This window comes from Diaphorina citri, unplaced genomic scaffold, assembly GCF_000475195.1.
Source record: "Diaphorina citri unplaced genomic scaffold, Diaci psyllid genome assembly version 1.1 scaffold66, whole genome shotgun sequence".
Lineage (NCBI taxonomy): Eukaryota > Metazoa > Arthropoda > Insecta > Hemiptera > Psyllidae > Diaphorina > Diaphorina citri.
The window spans coordinates 3951-27762 of record NW_007377503.1 but is presented as its reverse complement, the minus strand read 5'-3'; the positions used below and the strand labels follow the sequence as shown (position 1 = coordinate 27762).

Genomic DNA, 23812 nt, shown 5'->3' with positions numbered 1-23812 from the left:
CTATCGCGTGTGTTGTGACTTTTTGAAAGTTTAGCATTTTATCTTGTGTTAGAACTGCAATTTTCGAGTAAAAAATAATAGCAATAATAGCCTTTAGTAGATACGTGTACAAATTACCCAGGTTTAGCATTTTATCTTGTGTTAGAACTGCAATTTTCGAGTAAAAAATAATAGCAATAATAGCCTTTAGTACGTGTACAAATTACCCAGATTAAATGAAATAAAATGATATAAAGTAGTTTGAAGCGCTTCTCTAAATTTAGGTAAAAAGTAGTAGTTTAGCATTTTATCTTGTGTTAGAACTGCAATTTTCGAGTAAAAAATAATAGCAATAATAGCCTTTAGTACGTGTACAAATTACCCATATTAAATGAAATAAAATGATATAAAGTAGTTTGAAGCGCTTCTCTACCTTTAGGTAATAAGTAGTTATTTTTAATAAAACCATCAATTTAATTAAAGTATAGTTAACTTTAAATAACAGCACGCTACAAATTTTGCCTGAGCTAATAAAAAATAATGATTTTCCTATTCCTCCCGATTTAAAGAAGACCGAATAGAAGAGGCCTTATCGCCCAGAGCTGGTAGTAACCTACCTGCACTTAACTTTAAATAACAGCACGCTACAAATTTTGCCTGAGCTAATAAAAAATAATGATTTTCCTATTCCTCCCGATTTAAAGAAGACCGGATAGAAGAGGCCTTATCGCCCAGAGCTGGTAGTAACCTACCTGCAACTCCCGATTTAAAGAAGACCGAATAGAAGAGGCCTTATCGCCCAGAGCTGGTAGTAACCTACCTGCACGAGTGTTAAGATGTGATTATTCTGAAAAGTCTTCAGCTCCAGGTATCAATTACGTTATTGCTAGCATTAAAAGTCAGTTATTTTCATATTACTCGAGCTATAGGTAAAAATAAAATAGGAAATCAGTGTCGTAGTTATGTTTAATCGTCGGGTGTACGATATTCGGCCCACGGAGTCAGCTCCAGGTATCAATTACGTTATTGCTAGCATTAAAAGTCAGTTATTTTCATAATATTCAAGCTCTAGCTAACTAGAGGTAGCCCACGGAGCCTCCGCCATCCCCCCCTGATCTGGAGGAAAATGTGGAGGAGGAATTCACCACCATTCGACCGACCACGTATCAGGGCAGATTCCACTACCTGGAGGATCAGCCCATGGAGGTTACCGACTCGCTGAAAGGCTATAGTTACCGCAGAGTAAGTCATGGGCCTTTTTTACGGTTTGACAAGTTACAGAATTGTATTGTTGCTTCTTGGTCAATTTCAATAGAAGAGTGTTTTTGCTCCTCCATCGCAAATTAATTCATATCGGATTTTAGTATCCTTGGTTAACAATTTCATCACTGGAACAGAGTGTTCAGCTAGGTTGCTAACTTGAGTATGCTTACCTTACCATTACCTCCTGAATCTGCGGATATGGAAGGAAATGAAATCATCGCGCTATTCTCCAGACATGAAAGTGAACCTGACAAATCCTGATGCGTAAATGATAATCATAGCCATTTACCCTGAAACTACCACAACTATCACCTTCACCACTTGTTTCGGATATCCTGTATACCTAGTTGAATCTCAGGACGATCCACTAGAGTAGCGATACTCAACTTTTTTTTCCGCTGTGGGTCACGAATCCATTATATTCAAATCAGCGGCAAAACGGAGCGGCTCGTAGCGGCTCTACAGTACGTCTGACGAAAAAACTGTAAATATATAAAATGTAGGAAATTTTATCATCTGCATTTTATCTGTGGACACTATTTTCGTACGGTGAATGGTTTTCGAGTTATTTACGAAAATGTAAAAAAAGTCGTTTTTGCGGCAGTTTTTGGCGGAAAAAACACTGTTCTGCCCCCGGAATTGCTAGAGACTTTTTTTTTCCTTCAAGTACGTGATAAAATGAAGTTATTCCCAAAGTTTCACAGATCTATTATTTTTTCCCTTATTACCCCGCCTTCTGTGTCATATTTTACTGTACTATAAATAAGATCAAGATTGTTTACAAGTTTACATTAAAAACAACAAAGTTGCAATAGAATCAAGTAGCTGATTAGATAACAAAGTTACCTAAGTGTAATGATATGAACTTGGTACTTTGATAATGATGAGCACTCATGCTTGCGATTTCTTCGGATGAGATTTTTAGATTTTTTAGACTTCAGAGCAGGCGAAACCGTAAAAAAACTAACAAAGTTAGTCGCATTCGCATTATAATCGTAATTTTTAGTAGAATCAGTTATTAGTTCAAACTACAAAATAATAATGAAAAAACCTGATCCCTAATAAAATAGTAAGTCTACTTCAATAATATGTCTACTTCTAACCTATGAAAATCTATCTAAAAATGACTTATCAACAGAAACCAAACACCAAATTGATAGATTGACCTTCACATTTGGCTCTAAATGTTTGGTAAGCTGTCATACTAGTATGGATTCTATTGTTATCGCTCTGATGAGTGACATATTGGTCAAAATAATTAGCTCTCGACAGATGCCTAAACGGGAAGTATTGTGTCTTTTATCACCCATCTAATGAGGGATTAAGAGTATGCTACGACACAGACCACATGAGTCTAATGAAGGGGAAGCAGGTTTTTCATGGCTATTGCGAAATTAAAAACGCCGATGAAAAATTTATAGGTCCCGGTCCCAAGGGTCAACTGTTGAATTCGTCATTGTAAAAATAAATAAATAAAATGCAGGTCCTTACGAAGAATTTTCCGGACCCCGGAAACCATTTGGAACTGGAACTAGCTTTTATTTGTGCTCAAATTGTATTCCTTGTTGTGATTGTACTGCGATTTTTTTCAAATATCAATGGTTGACCTTCACATTTGGCTCTAAATGTTTGGTAAGCTGTCATACTAGTATGGATTCTATTGTTATCGCTCTGATGAGTGACATATTGGTCAAAATAATTAGCTCTCGACAGATGCCTAAACGGGAAGTATTGTGTCTTTTATCACCCATCTAATGAGGGATTAAGAGTATGCTACGACACAGACCACATGAGTCTAATGAAGGGGAAGCAGGTTTTTCATTGCTATTGCGAAATAAAAAAACGCCGATGAAAAATTTATAGGTCCCGGTCCCAAGGGTCAACTGTTGAATTCGTCATTGTAAAAATAAATAAAATGCAGGTCCTTACAGCCATTTATTATGCAAGTGATTTTCAAATCACTTTTACGAGTAGCTGTTAATAGGTGTGTTAAAGTAGGTTAACCAAAGAGTCATTTTGTACAATGGTCCGTAGTAAAATGTATGTACATATAAAAATCAAATAAATTGATTTAGCAATAGGTAAACACAAGTATGACATGCGGGAAGGTCGGTCGTTATCCTCAAGAGATTTTAAAGTTGCAAAGTTAAAATTCAGGTTTGAGATGGTCAGATTTAAAACTGGATTCCTCGTTCAAAATTATTATTGATAGGTAATTTGACTGCCCTTGTCGGCCCTGAGACCCCCAAAGAGATTCCTAAAAATATTCCTTCCTATTTGTTATTTCAAATAGTTCAATGCCTGAATTGTCTGTGTAGATAGTAGAGCCACAGATGAGCCCAAAGGACAACTTCATATTTCCTCAAATACATGCGTATTTCCTTTTCTTGTTAATTTGGCAAAACTTGTCTGACGAGAATTTGGTTCTAAATTTTTACTCTATGTTCTTGGGGTTTAAAAGGAAACCTACAAAGACTGCTTATTTTCCTCTTTTCTTTTATGCTCCAAAAACTGTTTATGCCTGTGGGGCTGAGTTATGTCAAAATCTATGGCTCGTTCTAACCAAAACCTAAATAAAGGCAGAACCTTTTTACCTGCCTTTAGGAAATACATACGTTAGTTTAAACTTGTAAGTTAATTTACATATTGTCTTCTGTTTCAGCCAATCTCCTGAACAACCGAATCATTTCGTCGCACTTATTTTCACATCTGCCTCCCATTGCACCCGTGCAAAGTCCAAACCCAGTATGCGCCCGGCAAAGTCAAACATATCTAGACAGGTTGCGCAACTTGGACTTGTGGGCAGTTCAGAGTAAGTATTTTCCAAGAGTTATCCGATTGGTACACAAACCGTTTATGTAGGATTTCAGTTTCAGAAGCTGACATTCTTGGAGTATTGGTGGAAATTCTGGATTGTAGAGGTGTATTTTTCTTTCGAGAAACTTTCGGAAGCGGAACCGGTTTGCTTTTAGAAACTGAAATGGCGCCTGTACTAAACCATAGGAAATCCAAGATGGCGCGTTATAGGAAAAGGTTATAATAAACTCCATAGTAAGCCTCTCAACACTTAAATAAAAATAAAAAATGCCTTTGGGATGAATCACGCCTTGTGATTTTCTTCCTATGAAAATCTTATCTACGTTTTATTCCAACTTCCTAGTACGCTGTTATCTTGTACAACCCTGTAGCATCGTTAGTCCATTTTAATGACATAATATACCCTCATAGCTGGAGCAATTACGAAGTAGTTAAATAATAAAAAGTCAATAAAGTACAAATTTAAGACAATCATTTTCTATGTATGCGTGACAGAGAGTGTTTACGCGTTTTATTCTTTTATTCCAACTTCCTAGTACGCTGTTATCTTGTACAACCCTGTAGCATCGTTAGTCCATTTTAATGACATAATATACTCTCATAGCTCGAGCAATTACGAAGTAGTTAAATAATAAAAAGTAAATAAAGTACAAATTTAAGACAATTATTTTCTATGTATGCGTGACAGAGAGTGTTTACGATCCACCTTGAAGAATCTTGACCATCTTTGTCAATTCCAAACATAGTTAAAATTATGTCTGTTCCAAACATAGTTAAAGTTATGTCTAGTTTGTACTGAAACAATAGGTTTGTGGTTAGACTTCAATAAGGAAAACCCAGATGAAGGATGTATGTAGGTTATGCGGGAATATCTGATCTATCACCGATCATATCAATATTGTTTTGCGTATTAGATGCAACCTTTAGCTATCAGGTTTTATGGCTCACCTTTTCTCTTTGAACCCAACCCGCTCCTCAATTTCCCCCACGAGGCTGGAGTGCTTTCCGAAACAGCCAGCAGCATGGGTTGTCCAGAACATTCACTCGTTCAGATTCCAACTACGCTCAAAGTTGCTTTCCTTTAATGATCTGTAGAGAACTGGTGCAAGTAAGTCACCCATCCATTTATTGGCCTTCCTCGGCGTAGCTTAACATAGGTAACGCTAAAACCGGTCTTAAATGATCGACTTAAGTGTTATCTAAAACTTTCTCGCTTTGAGTTGATAGGTCGTCGCGACAAATTTCGAGATCAGAGCTCATTTGTGTGAGGTCACAAGGCCTTTGTTCCCTCTTGGCGTTGCGTTGGTTCGCACGTTTTCAGCACACATAGTCGATGCCTTCGATCGACGAGGTGAAGAGGTGAATCTATGTTGTCGAGGCAGTGTATGGTTTCAGTTTATGTTGATCGACCATCGATCTATGTTTGGACACACTTGTGCTTTCAGTTTCAGTATCCAGATACAATTAAAGTCCATTTATTGTATTCCAGTGTACGATGGGTCAGCCAAAATTCCATCTGGTCTCCTGAACGGCAATGTCAATCAGTTTGGGGACTTCGACCTGTGTATGGGAGCTAAACAACCTGATGGAGAGGGTATTCAGGGACAATACTGTCTCTCCTATGTTGAACTGGAAGTCGCCAATTCAGAAAACAAAAATCTGGAACACATCCTCAATCTGATGAAGTCATTCTCGCCATTCAAAAGTAAATTGGAAGACGTAAGTTTTTACTTTTTGATATCCTATTGACGTCAGACTGTATTACAATTTGTGTTAGGTCCAGGATCATTGACCGAGCTAAGAATACTAAGATAAATAGATACCCATTGGAAGAAACTGATTATTTTATTTATGTATACAATATGTTGATGTTGGCTTGTTTTTCATGGAGATACCTACTCAATTTTTTGCGAAATTCTCTTCTTTGATAATTAAACCAATGAAATCCAAACAGCTCTTTATTCGTGCTGAATTTTCTTTTTAACATGGGAATTCATTACTTCAAGGTAATGAAGAGCATAAAATCATATGTTAATTGATAGTCCTGAAACAGAATGACTCGAATTTTGCAATTTTTTCGCAACTCAGTCCCCACATAGTCTAACAGATTCATGATTTTTATAGGGCAGTTTTAAGTTCTTTGTAAACCTTGATGCCTGTAAATTGAAATCTAGTAACTAAACTGTAAAACGATAGTTAATAATTGATTGCTCTGAATAAATTGTTGACATTTGATTACTTACTGACCATAGACCATACGTAATACCTACTTGTGCATACTAAGACTGTATTAGTTACATTTTTAGTCTAGTCCAGAACTCAGTAATCTTGCTAACAATTATTGCTTCAAATTGTTACGTGCGAAAATTTGTCAGATAAACGCTCTAGCAAACCTAGTGGCGTGGTGGTTAAGCGCGGTGGACTTTTGGTCTGGAAGTTGTTAGTTCAAGTCCAAGAGGAGGGCAAGAGCCATGTTTCTTATAAAAATAGTGCTTATTAAATATAAATTTTATACTGCTCGCATATTAGGACTGAAAAGTGCTTTTACTCCAGCAGTAGGCTACTATCACTAATCACTACTCTTTTTACCTGCCTTTAGGAAATACATACGTTAGTTTAAACTTGTAAGTTAATTTACATATTGTCTTCTGTTTCAGCCAATCTCCTGAATAACCGAATCATTTCGTCGCACTTATTTTCACATCTGCCTCCAATTTGAAATTTGGAAGACTCTGAACATTTTGAAGGTTAGGTACTTGAAGTTTACAAACCCAAGTTCAATGTTTGGATTCTTGAGTATTTTCAGTAACCACAATGACGAATTTTTAAAGATTTATTACGATAATAATTCTATTTTATTCAAAGTTTCCATGAACTGTTTGTCCTTTGGAATCTCGAGAAGGGTTTGCTCGATTCAGATGCAGTTTTTTCTAAAGGATTTCTTGATGCACTCTTGAAATTTTCAAACAAAAATTAAAAAACAAAAAAAGGAAAAAAAAGACATTCTATCATCTCATTTTATTTTGAAAATACCCATAAGTTGCTTCTCATAAGCTAAAATAAACTCAGCTGTACACTGTACATTGCTATTACCACGGATTCAATTTAATCAAGAGATGTCAGTGGATTTGAAATTTGGAAGACTCTGAACATTTTGAAGGTTAGGTACTTGAAGTTTACAAACCCAAGTTCAATGTTTGGATTCTTGAGTATTGTCAGTAACCACAATGACGAATTTTAGAAAACCTCACTATAAATCAGAATTACAGCAGAGGGCAGAATTCTCAATGGCATACCAAGATCCGCAACGTATTCCAAAGAATACACATTACCACTAACATCTCATTGAAATTCATAGCAGTCTCACAGAGTAATCTCAATATATTATCTTGGGGCGTGGATTTAACCATCTGCCATTCACTGGTATTAATATTCTGGAGAAGATCCTCATCAATCGTCATGGACATAGAAAACTCCAATCCGTGATCTTTCGTTTGAAACGTAATTTGTCTTTTTCTTAAAATATGTAAGCACAAATAATGAGAAAATTTTGACGCAAGTAGGAAAATCCCAATGAAAACACCCAATAAATCAGTTTGTACATACAATGTAGCTACCTAACTGGATATTTTTGAGATTCTACCTCCACAACCGATGGACGAAACTTAGGACTACGACGAAACATTAATGTTAAAATGGCATCTCTCACTGCCCATCACGAGGGACATGCTACGAGACGTCCAGGCATACTATCACACAGACAAAATAGTCTAGCGTAGCATCTGTAACACGAAAACAATTACACACACATATGGGTATCGACAACCTGTTAATTGCCATTAAAAAAAATGTTGTACCACGAATTTTTGAAAACCTCACTATAAATCAGAATTACAGCAGAGGGCAGAATTCTCAATGGCATACCAAGATCCGCAACGTATTCCAAAGAATACACATTACCACTAACATCTCATTGAAATTCATAGCAGTCACGCAGAGTAATCTCAATATATTATCTTGGGGCGTGGATTTAACCATCTGCCATTCACTGGTATTAATATTCTGGAGAAGATCCTCATCAATCGTCATGGACATAGAAAACTCCAATCCGTGATCTTTCGTTTGAAACGTAATTTGTCTTTTTCTTAAAATATGTAAGCACAAATAATGAGAAAATTTTGACGCAAGTAGGAAAATCCCAATGAAAACACCCAATAAATCAGTTTGTACATACAATGTAGCTACCTAACTGGATATTTTTGAGATTCTACCTCCACAACCGATGGACGAAACTTAGGACTACGACGAAACATCAATGTTAAAATGGCATCTCTCACTGCCCATCACGAGGGACATGCTACGAGACGTCCAGGCATACTATCACATAGACAAAATAGTCTAGCGTAACATCTGTAACACGAAAACAATTACACACACATATGGGTATAGACAACTTGTTAATTGCCATTAAAAAAATGTTGTACCGATAAACTATAATAGTGATCGAAGCCTTAACCCACATGTGAGGTGTGTTGAGGTAAGTGAAGGGTAGGGCTGCTAGGAGCTACTAAACTAAGAAGATGATAATAATAATAATAATAATGATAATAATAATAACAACAATAATAGTAAAATGTTGTTAGTAGATATGCTAATTGAGCTCATTTTTCAACATTTAGGCCTTAGGTCTTTGCGTCAACTTTTTTTAGAACCGGTCTGAAGGTCAATTTATCGTCTGTAGGTTCAAAGTTTGAAAATTTAGGTCTCTAGCCATGTGCATAGTGCTGTGATGTCATTTCTGATTGCGTTAATAGGAGTAGTGGGAACTTCAATATTTTGTTTGAACGTCGAAGGCCAAGTTGAATTCTGTTTTTTGTTTTGTTTTGTTTTTTTTTTTTTTTTTTTTTTTTTTTTTAAATACCTAGAGGTAGTTTATTTTTTTTTTTTTTTTTTTTTTTTTTTTTTTTTTTTTTTTTTTTTTTTTTTAAATACCTAGAGGTATTTATCTCTCCTACACGAGATTAAGTTCAGATGAAGATGTTGAATATGTCACACTAATTACTTTATTAGCTAAGGGATAGTGGTCAAGTCGACCTTAGGAGCTTTGCATCTGGAGGCTGGTGGTTCGAGTCCGATCCCATGCAAAGTTTTCGATGACGATGAAAGTTGACATGTGCAATTCTCTAGCAAAACACAAGCGTATTGGAAGAAACTAGTAGACATTTTAAACAGTAAACATCAGGACTTAGGTATCCCTGAAACAAAGAACTTGCAGCATTTTTAAATACGGACACATACAATGGAATAATGATAATACAAGCATACTTTAAGTGTGCTGTTCCAAATTTTTTTTAAAAACCACGGGCCGGAATTCGGGTTTTTTTTTTTTTTTTTTTTTTTTTTTTTTGAGACATTTATTTACACAATTGAAGGAGTTTTAACAATAAAGTCCTACCTCAAGCATACTTTAAGTGTGCAATAAATTACACTGAAGTAGGCATGTAGGTAGGAATAAGTATCTTGATATTACCTAGAAAATAAAATGCTGTCCTATTGATGCTGAACGGTAAAGCTAAGTTGATCACGAATTCACTATACTGATGGCAAAAAGCGAGCAATTTTTATTAGGTATCTGTTGAATTATCTTAAAAAATAGTCATAAGTAGAGTTATGTTCTATCAGAGTTTTGCTAGTTTATCTATTTAACAATATGCAGATTGTTCTATTCACTTTTATTATAGCATTGCAATCCATAGTCTATTGATTTCCATAATGATTTTTATGTAAAACATTCATAATAAATTATGTACAATATTGTCCATTGATTTATGTACTGAATCTTTATCGAACGAACGAACTAACGAAGTGAAGTCTAACTTTTACTCGAAGATTTTTCCTTTATAAGGCCTGCCTGAGACTGTCTATAGAATCTCTATTTACCAACGTGGATTGTCTCAGGATTGAGTTCAATCCGAGGTTGACCTGGCTATTAAGTATAGGGAAATCCTCGTTTCATCTCAATCCCGCTTTTCTAAACCCCAGCAAAGGTTCCACCTTTGCAATCAATTTGGCATCCCAGTATCTATGTATCTACTCTTAGATTACCACTTCCTAAAACCTCCCAAGTCCAAGGTGTTTTGGTCAGGAGCTACTACTGCACCAGTGGTTCTTAACTTGACGGGTTCGAGACCCGATCGAGGAGGAAATAATGTTTTGCTTATAGGTAATCCACCCCCAGAAGCCCAACCGTAGTTATTTTCGTAAAACCACTCAGAATAAGAACAAATTTGAATGTTGGCAAGGTAGAACAACAAACAAAAACAAGTGATGCAATTCAAAAGTCACTACTTCATTGTTCAAGAAACAATATCTCTAGCAAAGGCTTTCAAGGAGGAAAGGCTCTAAAGAGGAAATGACTTTGACTCTTATTTCCTCTATGGATTTCAACGGAAATCCTGTGCATTGGCCAAACCTTTTGTGAAATATGATAATGAGCTTATTGTCAACGAAATAGTTTGAAAACAATTGTTCAGATTTCTGAAAATATCAGAACACAACAAGGACTTTTGAAAATTTCCGCAGAAATGAGCAATTTACCTATTCGTTTTCTAAAAAATTGTCAGAGCAGGCAGAAGAATAGGATTTTCGAAACTTTTTTGGTTTCAAATCAAAATTTCTGTCCAATTTTTTCAAAATTTTCGAGAGGCGTAAAATACATTCCTTTGGAATCTATCACCCCAAAATGTGTTCAAACAATCAGCTGTTACATAGGTTTATGACCAAAAACAGCCACAAGTCCAGAGAACCACAGTTGACATAAAGTTGATACTCACTTAGACAAAAGTCCACTATATCATTATTATCTTTTTTTATCATTATTAAGAGTAGAATCATTATTATTAAGAGTAGAATCATTATTATTAGGAGTAGAATCATTATTACTAGAGGTCTAGAGTCACCAGTGATGTCGCAACCAAAGTCAATGCTTGTGAACTTACAAAGAAAGTAAAACCGGGCAAAACGGGTTTGGTGGCGATTTCATGATCGTGACCGAAATGCACCGATCTTACCCTTGAACACACAGAGTGGTGGACACCTATATGGATAGTATTTATTTTATTTTATTTTATTCACGTTATTATAATTTTATTCTAGTACTACGTGATGCGAAAAAATGAGATGTCTAAGAGAGAAAAGTTGGTAAATGTAAGATCGATGAGAAAACTTTTGACCAGTCGGGAATAGAACCGGGTGATTTCAACATTTGTGGGTAGCTCGTACAACGATAGTACAACGGGTAGATAGAGACTTTGGGTCTCTATCAGAAAACAAGCAGGGCCCGTCCCTCCGGGAATTTTTTAGCCCGTAGTTTATTCGATCGTGATTAGAGAAAATCAGTACCTATATATGTACCTACCTGATTTGTATAATTAGCCCGTAGTTTATTCGATCGTGATTAGAGAAAATCAGTACCTATGTACCTACCTAATTTGTATAATATTCAGTTTATTATTATTCTTGATTTGATTTTTAGATTTTACTTTCATGTAATGATTTAAAATCAAGACTAGAGCCCGTTCTCCCTTTATTCCCAATATAATGTTCAAGTCACCCATCCATTTATTCGCCTTGCTCGGCGTAGCATGTTCTTTGGTTTTTGGTTAAATGTTAGCCATCTGAGATCTGTTTATCTGATGACTAATTAGATCGAAGTGAGTCCTAACAGACAAACGTACGTTATTGACATTCAGTTCACAGCTCAAATATTTGCACTTCTTCACCAAACAATGCTCGGAGTCTAAAATATAGCATGGTTACATTATGATTTAAAATCAAGACTAGAGCCCGTTCTCCCTTTATTCCCAATATAATGTTTAAGTCACCCATCCATTTATTCCTATAGAATGGATGCTAAATATTCCTAACTGATCTCTGGTAAAGTGTAAAACAGCGTTTACATTGTGGTCGATCGACGCACCTTTACAGCTCCCAACCTCAGTGGTGTAGTGGTTAGCGCGGTGATCAGGAATTTGGTGGTTCGAATTCCAAGAGACATTTAGCGTTCAGATATTATTGATTATCATTATTGAACGATATTTATAAAGCATTCATGCTTAACACAATGAAAATTAGAAATAATTTCAAGAAATATTCTTAAATATTAGAATAGTGAAAATAGACCGGGAGCTAACATACACAAAATTACCTCATACCGTACAAAAAAAACTATAAATTTGTGTTGTATTATGTCACAGAAGTTCATAACCTTAGTTGATTGATTCAATACGACTGAAGTGTTATCTAAAACTTTCTCGCTTTGAGTTTATAGGTCGTCGCGACAAATTTCGAGATCAGAGCTCATTTGTGTGAGAATATGTGAAAAAATCCCCCAAAAACCAGTTTTTTTGGTTTTTGGCTTTATGGTTTTCTGGACAAAATTTGCACGACCATTTTCGTGTTCCTGGTAAAAAGACCTTTAATTTGATAATATAGGTCGACCAGGTTTAGATAAGTCCCTCTGTGGGGACAGACAGAGTGACAGACAGACAGACGACACCGAAGCGAATACAATAGTCCGTACCTTTTTATTACTATTGTAATAATAAAGGAAGGACGGACTAAAAAGCAAAATCGGTAGATATGAGTTATTGACGGAAATGTTCTTTGGTTTTTGGTTAGATGTTTAGCCATCTGAGAGCTGTTTATCTGATGACTAATTAGATCGAAGTGAGCCCTAACAGACAGCCAGGAGGTGATCACTGAAGGATGAGGAATATGAAACCTTCAGTATGAAACACCCTTGGTGAAAAAGTAACAAGCCCGCCTCCCGCCTTGTTGGTATTTATCTACCACCAAAGTACCTATATGCAAAACTACTAAATTCGTTGATTCAATTCTTGTACGGTATCCATCCACCTTGAACCCAAGTAGATATACAACCCAACTTGTAAGTGTCATTAGACGCGATACGTAGGTATTTAACGTACTTGAAATACCTACTTGAAAAATAATGTTGATTGTCCCTAAAAAAAATGAATTAGTCAAAGTTGACAAAAAAGTCTGCTTGATGTACTTGACAAGATTATTGCAAAACTCCCCAGCAAAAAAGAAAAAAAAACTAGCTAAAAAACAATATTCCGCTCTTGGTATTATCAATTTGTTAGACTGTTACACAATATAAACATTGTGCTACCAAGTATGGATATATTACCGGTCATTAATCACGTGAATTCATCAGACGATCTTCAATATCTGTTACACAATATAAACATTGTGCTACCAAGTATGGATATATTACCGGTCATTAATCACGTGAATTCATCAGACGATCTTCAATATCTTTATTGCAATAGCTACAATATCCTCATTCAAATAGCTAATGGCAAAGCGTCAAATATCGTAGACAGCCTTAGGGCTAAACTAACAAGCAACCAGACTGATTGATAGAAGCCATCGATCTGAGATTTGTTTTGCAGAGGAGCTGGTGTTGGATGGAAGAGAATGCCTCTGGTGTTAATCCTATATTGGAAGCGTGGACGCACGACTTTTAAAGGTAGCGCGGATTCGTGCTATGCCTACTGAAAGTCGAGCGATTACACTTCCAAATATGCGAGAGGCCTGAAATCCTACCCTTTAAGTGGAATAATAAATTTGTAGACTTTTGATATTCATTTTACTTTATTATAATTATTTTGTTCTTACATATTTTATTATGTTTTATTCTCGTGATCCTACAGAGGAAAAATGTTGAAAATAATACTCACAGGTTCATAAGTAGGTGCTCCTATACCCGGAACAAAGAACAAACCTCGTCTTGATGTCTCATAGAGAAGAATATCCATAAGAATTTATCGGAATATTGTTATTACTTACCGCCCACTTACGAAAAAGAGCGTCCTTTTCATTAAGAACTTCCGCTAAGAAGACCTAGAGTCGATGTCCGTGAGATCTTTTCATTTTCATATTTTGTCTGACTAATATCGGAATAATAATAATAATAATAATAATAATAATAAACTGAATATTAAACAAATTAGGTAGGTACATAGGTATTCTTTAACCACGATCGAATAAACTACGGACTAAGAATATCCATAAGAATTTATCGGAATATTGTTATTACTTACCGCCCACTTACGAAAAAGAGCGTCCTTTTCATTAAGAACTTCCGCTAAGAAGACCTAGAGTCGATGTCCGTGAGATCTTTTCATTTTCATATTTTCAAAAATATTATTTTGTCTGAATAATATCGGAATAATAATAATAATAATAATAATATTAATAGAGTGCCCATGCTGTTTGAAAACCAGCTCATGGCTTATTCAAGGTCTCGAACCCGGGGTTTCTCTGTTTCTGGGTACGAATTTTCCCAAATTTATGTGACTTTTGAACTTCTTGGGAAGTCAGGTAGATACTCGGGTCTTGGTCCATAGAGTTCATTTATAACTTACCGCCTTTCTGTGGTTCTCCTCTCTTAGAGGGGTATGACATGACTGATTTATGGTAATGGCGAAAGAAGAAGCGACCTAATACGTACTTATGGGTAGCAGCCATCATTGATTCTTCTATTAATTGTACAATGTACATATTTCTATGTATATGTCATATTTCTATGTATGTATTTTATTGGGCATTTATTACTCGTATATTAGGTACCTATATCATTTCCCGCCCTCGATTCTTTTTCTTCTTCTTCTTCTTCTTCTTCTTCTGCGTCTCCTCCTCCTCCTTCTTCTTCTTCGTCTTGGAAAAAAAAATATTGGCTAATAAGTCAGCAAGTAGGTACCAGAGTATGTAGGTACCTACCTATATTTGATCAAACAAATTTGATGAAATTCAACCGGCAACACACGAAAATTAACTTTGAAGACATTAGGTCTCGCTCTAATTAATATCACCTTAAAACTTTAATTACACATACCAACTATAAATTGAAACAATTTTGTGAGAGGCAAGACATAGGTTAAATTTAGGTGGTTCTGCAATATTAGTTTGATGGTACTTACAAAAATGGGATTGATAAAAAAATAGTACCTAGTCATAATAGATAAATATCTACTTATACTGCTTTATTTATTTTATATCTACTTATACTGCTTTATTTATTTTAGACTATTGGGGTAGGACAGGCAGTCCTTTTATTTTAACAATTTAGAACTGCTTATAAATCATTACAGCTAGGTCATTATTATTAGATACTAGATAATAATAATAATTATATTATTGTAATAGAATGTATTTTTAAAACTTCAAAACATTGCTATCCAGTAATCCACCATGTAGATTGTAGATATTTGCGAGATTAAAATTAACATAAAGTACCATATTTATATATGATCAAGGTCGTCTGACTATGAAAACATTGAATTAACCCTTCGCAGTGTTATCGGGTACAAAGTGGACACTGTCCAGAGACTAAATAAATTAATGTTACCCACATTGGAAAAGTAAAAATGGTTTCCTTCTTACCCCATTTTTTTATGTCTCTGCAAGTGGACACTGTCCAGAGACTAAATAAATTAATGTTACCCACATTGGAAAAGTAAAAATGGTTTCCTTCTTACCCCATTTTTTTTATGTCTCTGATAAGATTCGAACCGCAGTTCTCTCGATTATGAATGAAATGTCTCACACTGGAATTCTGTACGCTGAAAATATAAACCTACTAATCTAGGAAAACTCGAAAGAATTATTTTGATGTTAATGATGGTGTCGTTCTTCTTGTTGTTTTCAAAAGTCGCGATGTCTGGAACTTGGTCTTAAGGTCATTTCAACGTGCATCCCAATACTTACTTTATTTTGTACAGCTCCTGCCGTTAAGGCCACAAACTAATTATGTGGGCTCATATACCGCAACGTTTCTATGTGAGACCCGCGACATTTTTTTCTCAGTGTGATAAGATTCGAACCGCAGTTCTCTCGATTATGAATGAAATGTCTCACACTGGAATTCTGTACGCTGAAAATATGAATCTACTAATCTAGGAAAACTCGAACGAATTATTTTGATGTTAATGATGGTGTCGTTCTTCTTGTTGTTTTCAAAAGTCGCGATGTCTGGAACTTGGTCTTAAGGTCATTTCAACGTGCATCCCAATACTTACTTTATTTTGTACAGCTACCTACCTTGTAAATATTGTAAACAACACACACAATGGGTTAAAACTGGTATGTGTTACGAAGTACTTTACCCTCGGATCAATTCTCACTATCAAAGTAGCCATGTGCTCAGTTAATGAACTTTGAACATTACTATGACGAGAAGATAAGCGTAATAGTGTGGTCGGACTAGAAAAGCGGACCGGAAAATATGTGCAATCGAAATACCTACCTAATTGTTTTATATACCTACCTGTAGGTACAGACTACAGAATCTACAGATGATGTACAATACGGAAAATATGTGCAATCAAAATACCTATCTAATTGTTCGATATACCTACCTGTATCTGGTCGTCAGGGCGGTCAGGTAGGTAGATAAAATCAGATGGCAGGTGCAGGTACAAAATAGAATATGGGTGGAACTTTAAAAAGACTTTTCTCCGTAGTAAGTTTGTAGGTCATAATTGCCATAATAATATACCTAAGGTAGGTATAAAGTCGTATTTTCCTTTCGCAATTTTCAGGTGGTAATGGTGGGAAATAGGGAAATGAAATGGTAGGTACAATGCCAGGCAATGTTCCATTAACTTCCACTTTTTAGCCCGTCCTTCCTTCATTATTACGATAGTAGATAATAAAAAGAAAAAGGTGAAGGGACGGAAAAGGTAACTATTGTATTCGCTTCGGTGTCTGTGTGTCGGTCTGTCTGTTCCCATAGAAGTGGTGGTGCAAATTTTGTCCAGAAAACCAAAAAACCAAAAAAACTGTTTTTTGGGGGATTTTATTTTCACATTTTCTCACACAAATGAGCTCTGATCTTGAAATTTGTCGCGACGACTCTATCAAAGTAGCCATGTGCTCAGTTAATGAACTTTGAACATTACTATGACGAGAAGATAAGCGTAATAGTGTGGTCGGACTAGAAAATCGGACCGGAAAATATGTGCAATCGAAATACCTACCTAATTGTTTTATATACCTACCTGTATGTACAGACTACAGATGATGTACAATACGGAAAATATGTGCAATCAAAATACCTACCTAATTGTTTTATATACCTACCTGTAGGTACATTAGTACAAAACACAAATGTGAAAAAAAGGCCAAGACCCTATCCAAAAATGTCGGCCTATAAAAGTGGTGATATCAGAAAATTAAGGCCAAGTCTGCATCCCAGTTTTTCGTGTCTGCTGAAAATGCTGGATCTCAATTCCTTCAACCTTCTCTCAATTTCAACTTGGCAATTTCCTAGTTTACTCCGGCCAGAAGTCAGTTCCCTTGATGAGAAGGGTGGGTTAGATAGATTGATATACATACCTGTAGGTATATTATCTGGTCGTTAGGGCGGTCAGATGAAATCAGATGGCAGATGCAGGTAGTTTAAAATAGAAAATTTTGGTGAAATTTTGAAAAGAATTTTCTCCAGTAGTAAATAGGTCATAGTCAGACATAGTTGTTGTTGATCATTTTCACATCAAATTCAAAAATGAATGATTTACTGAATGAAAGTTAATTGCACCTTTGATTCGAAATCTCCAATAACAGAGTCAAGCCCCCGGATTTTTTGTTTTTCTGAATGAAAGAAAATTCTGGTTTTCTGAAGAAGAGTTTGAATTCAAGGTGGTTTTCACATCTTTAACGATAGTAAAAATCTACCTGATCGTTTCTGACGATGAATTTTCTAATTTTCCAAACGCTCCCTCTGTTTCAGGACTTGTCACTCAATGTTTGATGGGATTCTCGCTGATCAAGAACACCAAGAAGCTCATCAGCCTGGACCGAAGTCCAGATGATATCGAGTGTGTCCACGGGATTCGAACCCTCAACGCTTTCATGCTGCTGCTCTCCCACAAATCCATGGCCTTGTTCTTCAACCCCTATATTAATAGAACTCAGATGGCTTCGGTGAGTTTGATATACGATTAAGAAAAGTCAAACCTAACTTGAGATATAAAAGTCAATTCTTAATTGAACAAACCTTACTTAACTCCGTGCACAAAAAACCCCTCTCTAAGGCTTAGGTGTAGGGGCAAACATCCTCAAAAGATGGGTTAAGCTTATACAAATCCAAACAAATCTTACTAAGTACCTACCTACCGATTGTTAATCTAAATTCTAAAAGTTACACGTATTAGAATTCGAGACGAACTTTTCTCTGGAGCATTTTGGACTACTAGAATAGTGATGATAATAATAATGTTTATTTTTATTGCACAATAAACTGTTTTGCCTGTCATACAATGAATACAAAGAAAAATGAAAACTATATTGTAACTTAACTTACTTAACAATGATCTGGAAGGAAACAATTATTCTGAAGTGTAAACCATTCTTTCCGTAATTAACTCATGAATATAACTAAGTAAGTAAGTAAGTAAGTAAGGAGATACTCGTAATATAACTAATAGTTCAGAAAACATAACTTTTAAGTACCTAGCTAGTTAGTTCAAATGAGCTTGGTTTAAAATGAGATCCGAATAGCAAATTTATAAAACAGATCAGTAACAGCTGTTGTGCACGGCTTAAACTGTTTTTAATGATTTCTTCATCTCCCCCCTCCTCGTCTACATGGTGTGGAGGTGGCCTAGAAATGGACTTCTGGCTTTAGGATTTTTCTCAATCGTGTCCACCATTTTGAGATTCATAGTCACCTATAAGAAACAGCTCAGTCTTTTCATTTACTTTGGAAATCCGTAAGTTATTATTATTATTTTTTTTTTCTGCTTCTTCTTTTTTCCGAGTTATAAATATTGAACTACTCTTTTTAGTGGACTACTCAGTCAATGAGTCAGATCCTAAAACATGTAAAGCTGTGTCCACACACAGTCGACGGCCGTTGATGTGGATCGACGTCGATCTACTATGTGTGGACATAGCTTGATACCACTAAGAGTAATGGTGAAATTGGCCAAAGCCAGGGCCGGATTACCCATAAGGCAGAATGTCAGACTGCCACGGGCCCCGCGCTTTTGGGGGCCCCACGCTTTAAGGACTGAAACGGCAAAATACATTTTAATAACAAAACTCGTAGTCCGTAGGTAATGATTGATACAAATGAATTAGGTGGGTATAGAAGTGTTTTCTAGTAGGGAGGAGGTAGGTCCTGGGGGCCCCGGGCCCCGCGGGGGGCTAATCCGGCCCTGGCCAAAGCTAACTAACTACTATTAAGGAGAAATTTCAGATTCCCCTAATTTGCCAGTTTAGAAAGCAAGAGAAACTTGGGTTTTTCCGTTCTCTGGTTATTTTTGATATCTATTCTGTAACGGGTATCTGATATCTTTCTTTCTTTAAGTGCTTATTTTTTACGTGTTTTATTACGCGTATGACGTAGGTACCAACTATCCTACTTAGTAGTGAGCTAGATTTGAATTACCCATGATGAACTCAAATCAATTCCTTGTATCTTCTAATTACAGAGTATCAAAAATGTTCGACACTGCTGATTATTCCTACATCTTACCAACTCATAGACTGACCGTATATGCAATGGGGATTGCATTGGGATACCTCCTCAGGCACTGTGGACGCGACTTCAAATTAAAAAGTGTAAGAGCAAATATACCTGCCTATCAAATTAAAATAATCGATATGTGAATTCCTTTCCTTCTACGTCATACTAATTATATTTATTGGGTTTACTGGAACCAAAGGTAAGCAAAACCCCCTTATAATATCGTCGCTCAAAAAACAACAGAGCTTATCTTTTTTTCTGGAACCAAGATTTTTGTAATTCTGAGGTAAGTCTCTACAATTCAGAGAAAACAGACCCCTCAATCAGGTCCGTCGCACATTGGAAGCATAGCCGAGAGACTTTTTAAGTCTCCATCATTTTCATAGGTTTGGTATTTCAGGCGACTGACTACGCACTACTAAAAGACGTGCGACCGTTGTCTTTATTTTGCTGAATGGTTGTTGGGCGGTGTAGTTTTCTAAGCAACGATAATAATACGGTAATATCAATATTGCACTGAGTGATATTACTGATAGTAATTTTGATATGAACAAATCCTTGGTCTACTAACACTGGACTAGATTTTTGTGGCAACCCGTAGCCAAGTGGGTCTACACACCGGAGGCCCTAGGTTCGATTCCCGCTAAGATTTTTAGCTCTGCGCTTAGAATATTAGACTCAGCCAAAGCTGCCCAGAATTCAACCCGTAGCCAAGTGGGTCTACACACCGGAGGCCCTAGGTTCGATTCCCGCTAAGATTTTTAGCTCTGCGCTTAGAATATTAGACTTAGCCAAAGCGAGCTGCTAGTCTGTACACGGATCCATTTATCATGCTATCTGGATTGTTAACTTCGTATGCGTTCCTCAGACAGTTCGAGAAAAACAAAAAGATCAACGTCATGAAGGAGATCGTTTCTAGATGTTTCAGGTAAAAAATTGAAATTTACTTGTGAAACGGTTAGAGGTATTGTAAAAGTTAGGGTAAAGAACACTCAAATAAGCATCATTCAATAGGATAAGGAAAGTCGTGTGATGCTCACACCAGTTTTATTTTTAATTTTATTATTATTATTTCTTCTTTTTTTTTTTGCGAAGAGCCTAGAATTTAATGAAATCATTAGAGGAAAAGAGAAAAAGAAATAGCCTACAAAAAAATCGCAATTTGAAACACTCTGAAAGTGTCGTCAAAAGCCATCATTTCTGGAGTTATTTGTGACGACTGACGATTGAATTTTCCTGCGGACTGGGGCCAATTCATGAAGGTTATGGCTCTATTCTAGTCTCCTCTTTCTTCAAAAGAACAATGTGGAGAAATAGGAGAATAGAATATGCCTTGTTTATTTTGCCGAACCTATACCTACCTACCTACCTACCTACCTAACCTAGTAGGTACCTACTTTTTTACTTTCCTTATCCTTCCCATAGGAAGGAAAGTAATGTAATCAGGTGACATTTTTGAATGTAGACTCTTTACTTGCTAGCAAAAAATAATGACACAAAAACGACTTATAAGCCACACAATTCTTATTGCCTAGAAGTCGCTTTTGCGGCAAACCCGCCAAATTTTCTATTCACTGCACTGTAACTGTTACCTATAGTCCCTAGTTCTAACACCGAGTATTATAACACAGGTAGAATAGGAACACGGAAAAAATTTATTTTAATTTCAATCTAGGGTTTACGTAAGATGTTACCTCTACAGGTGACAAATAAAAACTGGTAGAATAGGAACACGGAAAAAATTTATTTTAATTTCAATCTAGGGTTTACGTAAGATGTTACCTCTACAGGTGACAAATAAAAACTGGCCAACAATAATAGAAATTACATCAAAGAGGGTGGAATTTTGCTGGTTTGTTCTTTGAACAATGAACCACTTTACATTTTTATAAGGCACTCTTCCAACAATCGGAAGGTTGACTCTTCACGTATTGCAATAAAAGAACCGGATAAAACAACTTTTGAAGAAACTGAGGAGGCACAAAATTTCTAGACATCTTCATTCATTTGATTTATTCAAAGTTTGACAATGGCAACATTTTTTGAACCAGCAGCCTTGACCCGGGTTTCAACCCGAATGGCAATGACAATAAGATACCTGACATTCCCACTAGATCTAATGTTAACATTGGGATGAGTAAATGTCAAAGCGAAGTTCAAGAAACTTGAACTTGATGGGACGTGTCTATTCGTTGTGTCACGTATTGAAGAAACTGAGGAGGCACAAAATTTCTAGACATCTTCATTCATTTGATTTATTCAAAGTTTGACAATGGCAACATTTTTTGAACCGGCAGCCTTGACCCGGGTTTCAACCCGAATGGCAATGACAATAAGATACCTGACATTCCCACTAGAGACGACTTATGAATTTAAAGCGAGAAAGTTTTAGATAACACTTCAGTTGATAATTTAAGACCGGTTTTAGCGTCACCTATGTTAAGTTATGCCGAGCAAGGCCAATAAATGGATGGGTGACTTAAAGGAATAAAGGGAGAACGGGCTCTAGTCTTGATTTTAAATCAAGACATGTTAGTAAAATCAAATCAATAATAATAAAGTTAATATTGAACAAATTAGGTAGGCACATAGGTACTGATTTTCTTTAACTACGATCGAATAAACTACGGGGTAAAAAGTTCCCGGAGAGACGGGCCCAGCTTGTTCAAAGGAAAATACGCTTATATTAGTGAACATTTTCACTACCAAAGCATCATCTGAATGGAAGGAAAATAAGATTTTCTGAAGAAGAGTTTGAATTCAAACTGATTTTTACATTCTTAACGGTAGTAAAAGGCACCTCCTATGGAGATAAAGTAGAGATGTATTTATAGGTCTGTGCTCTTTCCAGCACTTATGCTCTTAGCATCCTGTGCCCTAAATCACCAAAGTATGGAAAAGTATTTACAATTCCATATTTCGATATGATTCGTCCAAATTCAAAATTCTGCTTTTCCATTGGCTATTACACTTGTAAGATACTTTTCCATACTTTGGTGATTTAGGGCACTGATCGTTTCTGACGATGAATTTTCTAATTTTCCAAATGCTCCCTCTGTTTCAGGACTTGTCACTCAATGTTTGATGGGATTCTCGCTGATCAAGAACACCAAGAAGCTCATCAGCCTGGACCGAAGTCCAGATGATATCGAGTGTGTCCACGGGATTCGAACCCTCAACGCTTTCATGCTGCTGCTCTCCCACAAATCCATGGCCTTGTTCTTCAACCCCTATATTAATAGAACTCAGATGGCTTCGGTGAGTTTGATATATCTACGATTAGGAAAAGTCAAACCTAACTCGAGATATAAAAGTCAATTCTTACTTGAACAAACCTTACTTAACTCCGTGCACAAAAAACCCCTTTCTGAGGCTTAGGTGTAGGGGCAAACAGCCTCAAAAGATCAGGGCCGGATTAGCCCCCCGCGGGGCCCGGGGCAGTTTCAAAGGTGCGGGGCCTCCAGGACCTACCCCCCTCCCTACTAGAAAACACTTCTATACCTACCTAATTCATTTGTATCAATCATTACCTACGGACTACGAGTTTTGTTATCCCATCGAGTAGGGTAAGGTGGGGCGAAGTGTCCAATGGGGCTCTAGGGACATGTTCGAAGAAGGTAATGGTATTCTAGTCAGGGATTCGGGGGCAGCTCGTGTCTATGAATCCCATTTGGAGTCCGTGAACTACATTGTATTGTGGCGGCTTTTGCGAAGAAAATGACATTGGAAGTGGTGTTACTTTTCTGATAGGTTCTGACTTTATAAGTGAATATTTGTTGGTATAGGTACTAATAGTGGTTCAGAGATTAGTCAAAGAACTGTGAAGCTCAGAAAAAAAGGCCCGTGCGAGGCCCTTGTAGGGCAGGATGAGAGCAATATTAAATTTCAAAAAGGCTTTTAGTCAAATTTTATCAGAAGAAATTTTTTATTGAAAGCGTTTATGGACTTTATGGTGAAACCAATAGCCAAACACACAGAAATACAGAAAACCAAATTAAGAAAACTGTTGGTAAAAACTTATAACCAGGGCCGGATTAGCGCCCCGCAGGGCCCGGGGCAGTTTCAAAGGCGCGGGGCCCCCAGGACCTACCCCCTCCCTACTAGAAAACACTTCTATACCTACCTAATTCATTTGTATCAATCATTACCTACGGACTACGAGTTTTGTTATTAAAATGTATTTTGTCGTTTCCGTTC

At 36.4% G+C, this 23812-nt stretch overlaps 2 protein-coding genes across 2 annotated transcripts in view; both read left to right on the top strand.

Moving 5' to 3' along the window:
* The window catches only part of LOC103519568 (O-acyltransferase like protein-like), a 67392-nt gene that overhangs the window by 39676 nt on the left and 3904 nt on the right, over positions 1-23812 (top strand). Inside the window, exons 2-5 of the mRNA XM_026831064.1 lie at positions 3905-4054; positions 5549-5778; positions 7949-8057; positions 17876-18069. Of these exons, the coding sequence (XP_026686865.1) occupies positions 3905-4054; positions 5549-5778; positions 7949-8057; positions 17876-18069 (683 nt within the window). The remainder of the gene's footprint in view (positions 1-3904; positions 4055-5548; positions 5779-7948; positions 8058-17875; positions 18070-23812) is intronic.
* Positions 18712-19879, top strand: LOC113471725. Its single transcript, XM_026831104.1, has 2 exons — positions 18712-18857; positions 19581-19879. Exons 1-2 carry the CDS (start codon positions 18733-18735, stop codon positions 19756-19758), a joined length of 303 nt encoding a protein of 100 aa, XP_026686905.1. The 5' UTR covers positions 18712-18732; the 3' UTR covers positions 19759-19879.

Coding starts and splice junctions, on each gene's coding strand:
- LOC113471725 (XM_026831104.1), top strand. CDS start 18,733: ATGGTGTGGAGGTGGCCTAGAAATGGACTTCTGGCTTTAGGATTTTTC. Junction 18,858..19,580: donor TTCATTTACTTTGGAAATCC/GTAAGTTATTAT, acceptor TTCTAATTACAG/AGTATCAAAAATGTTCGACA.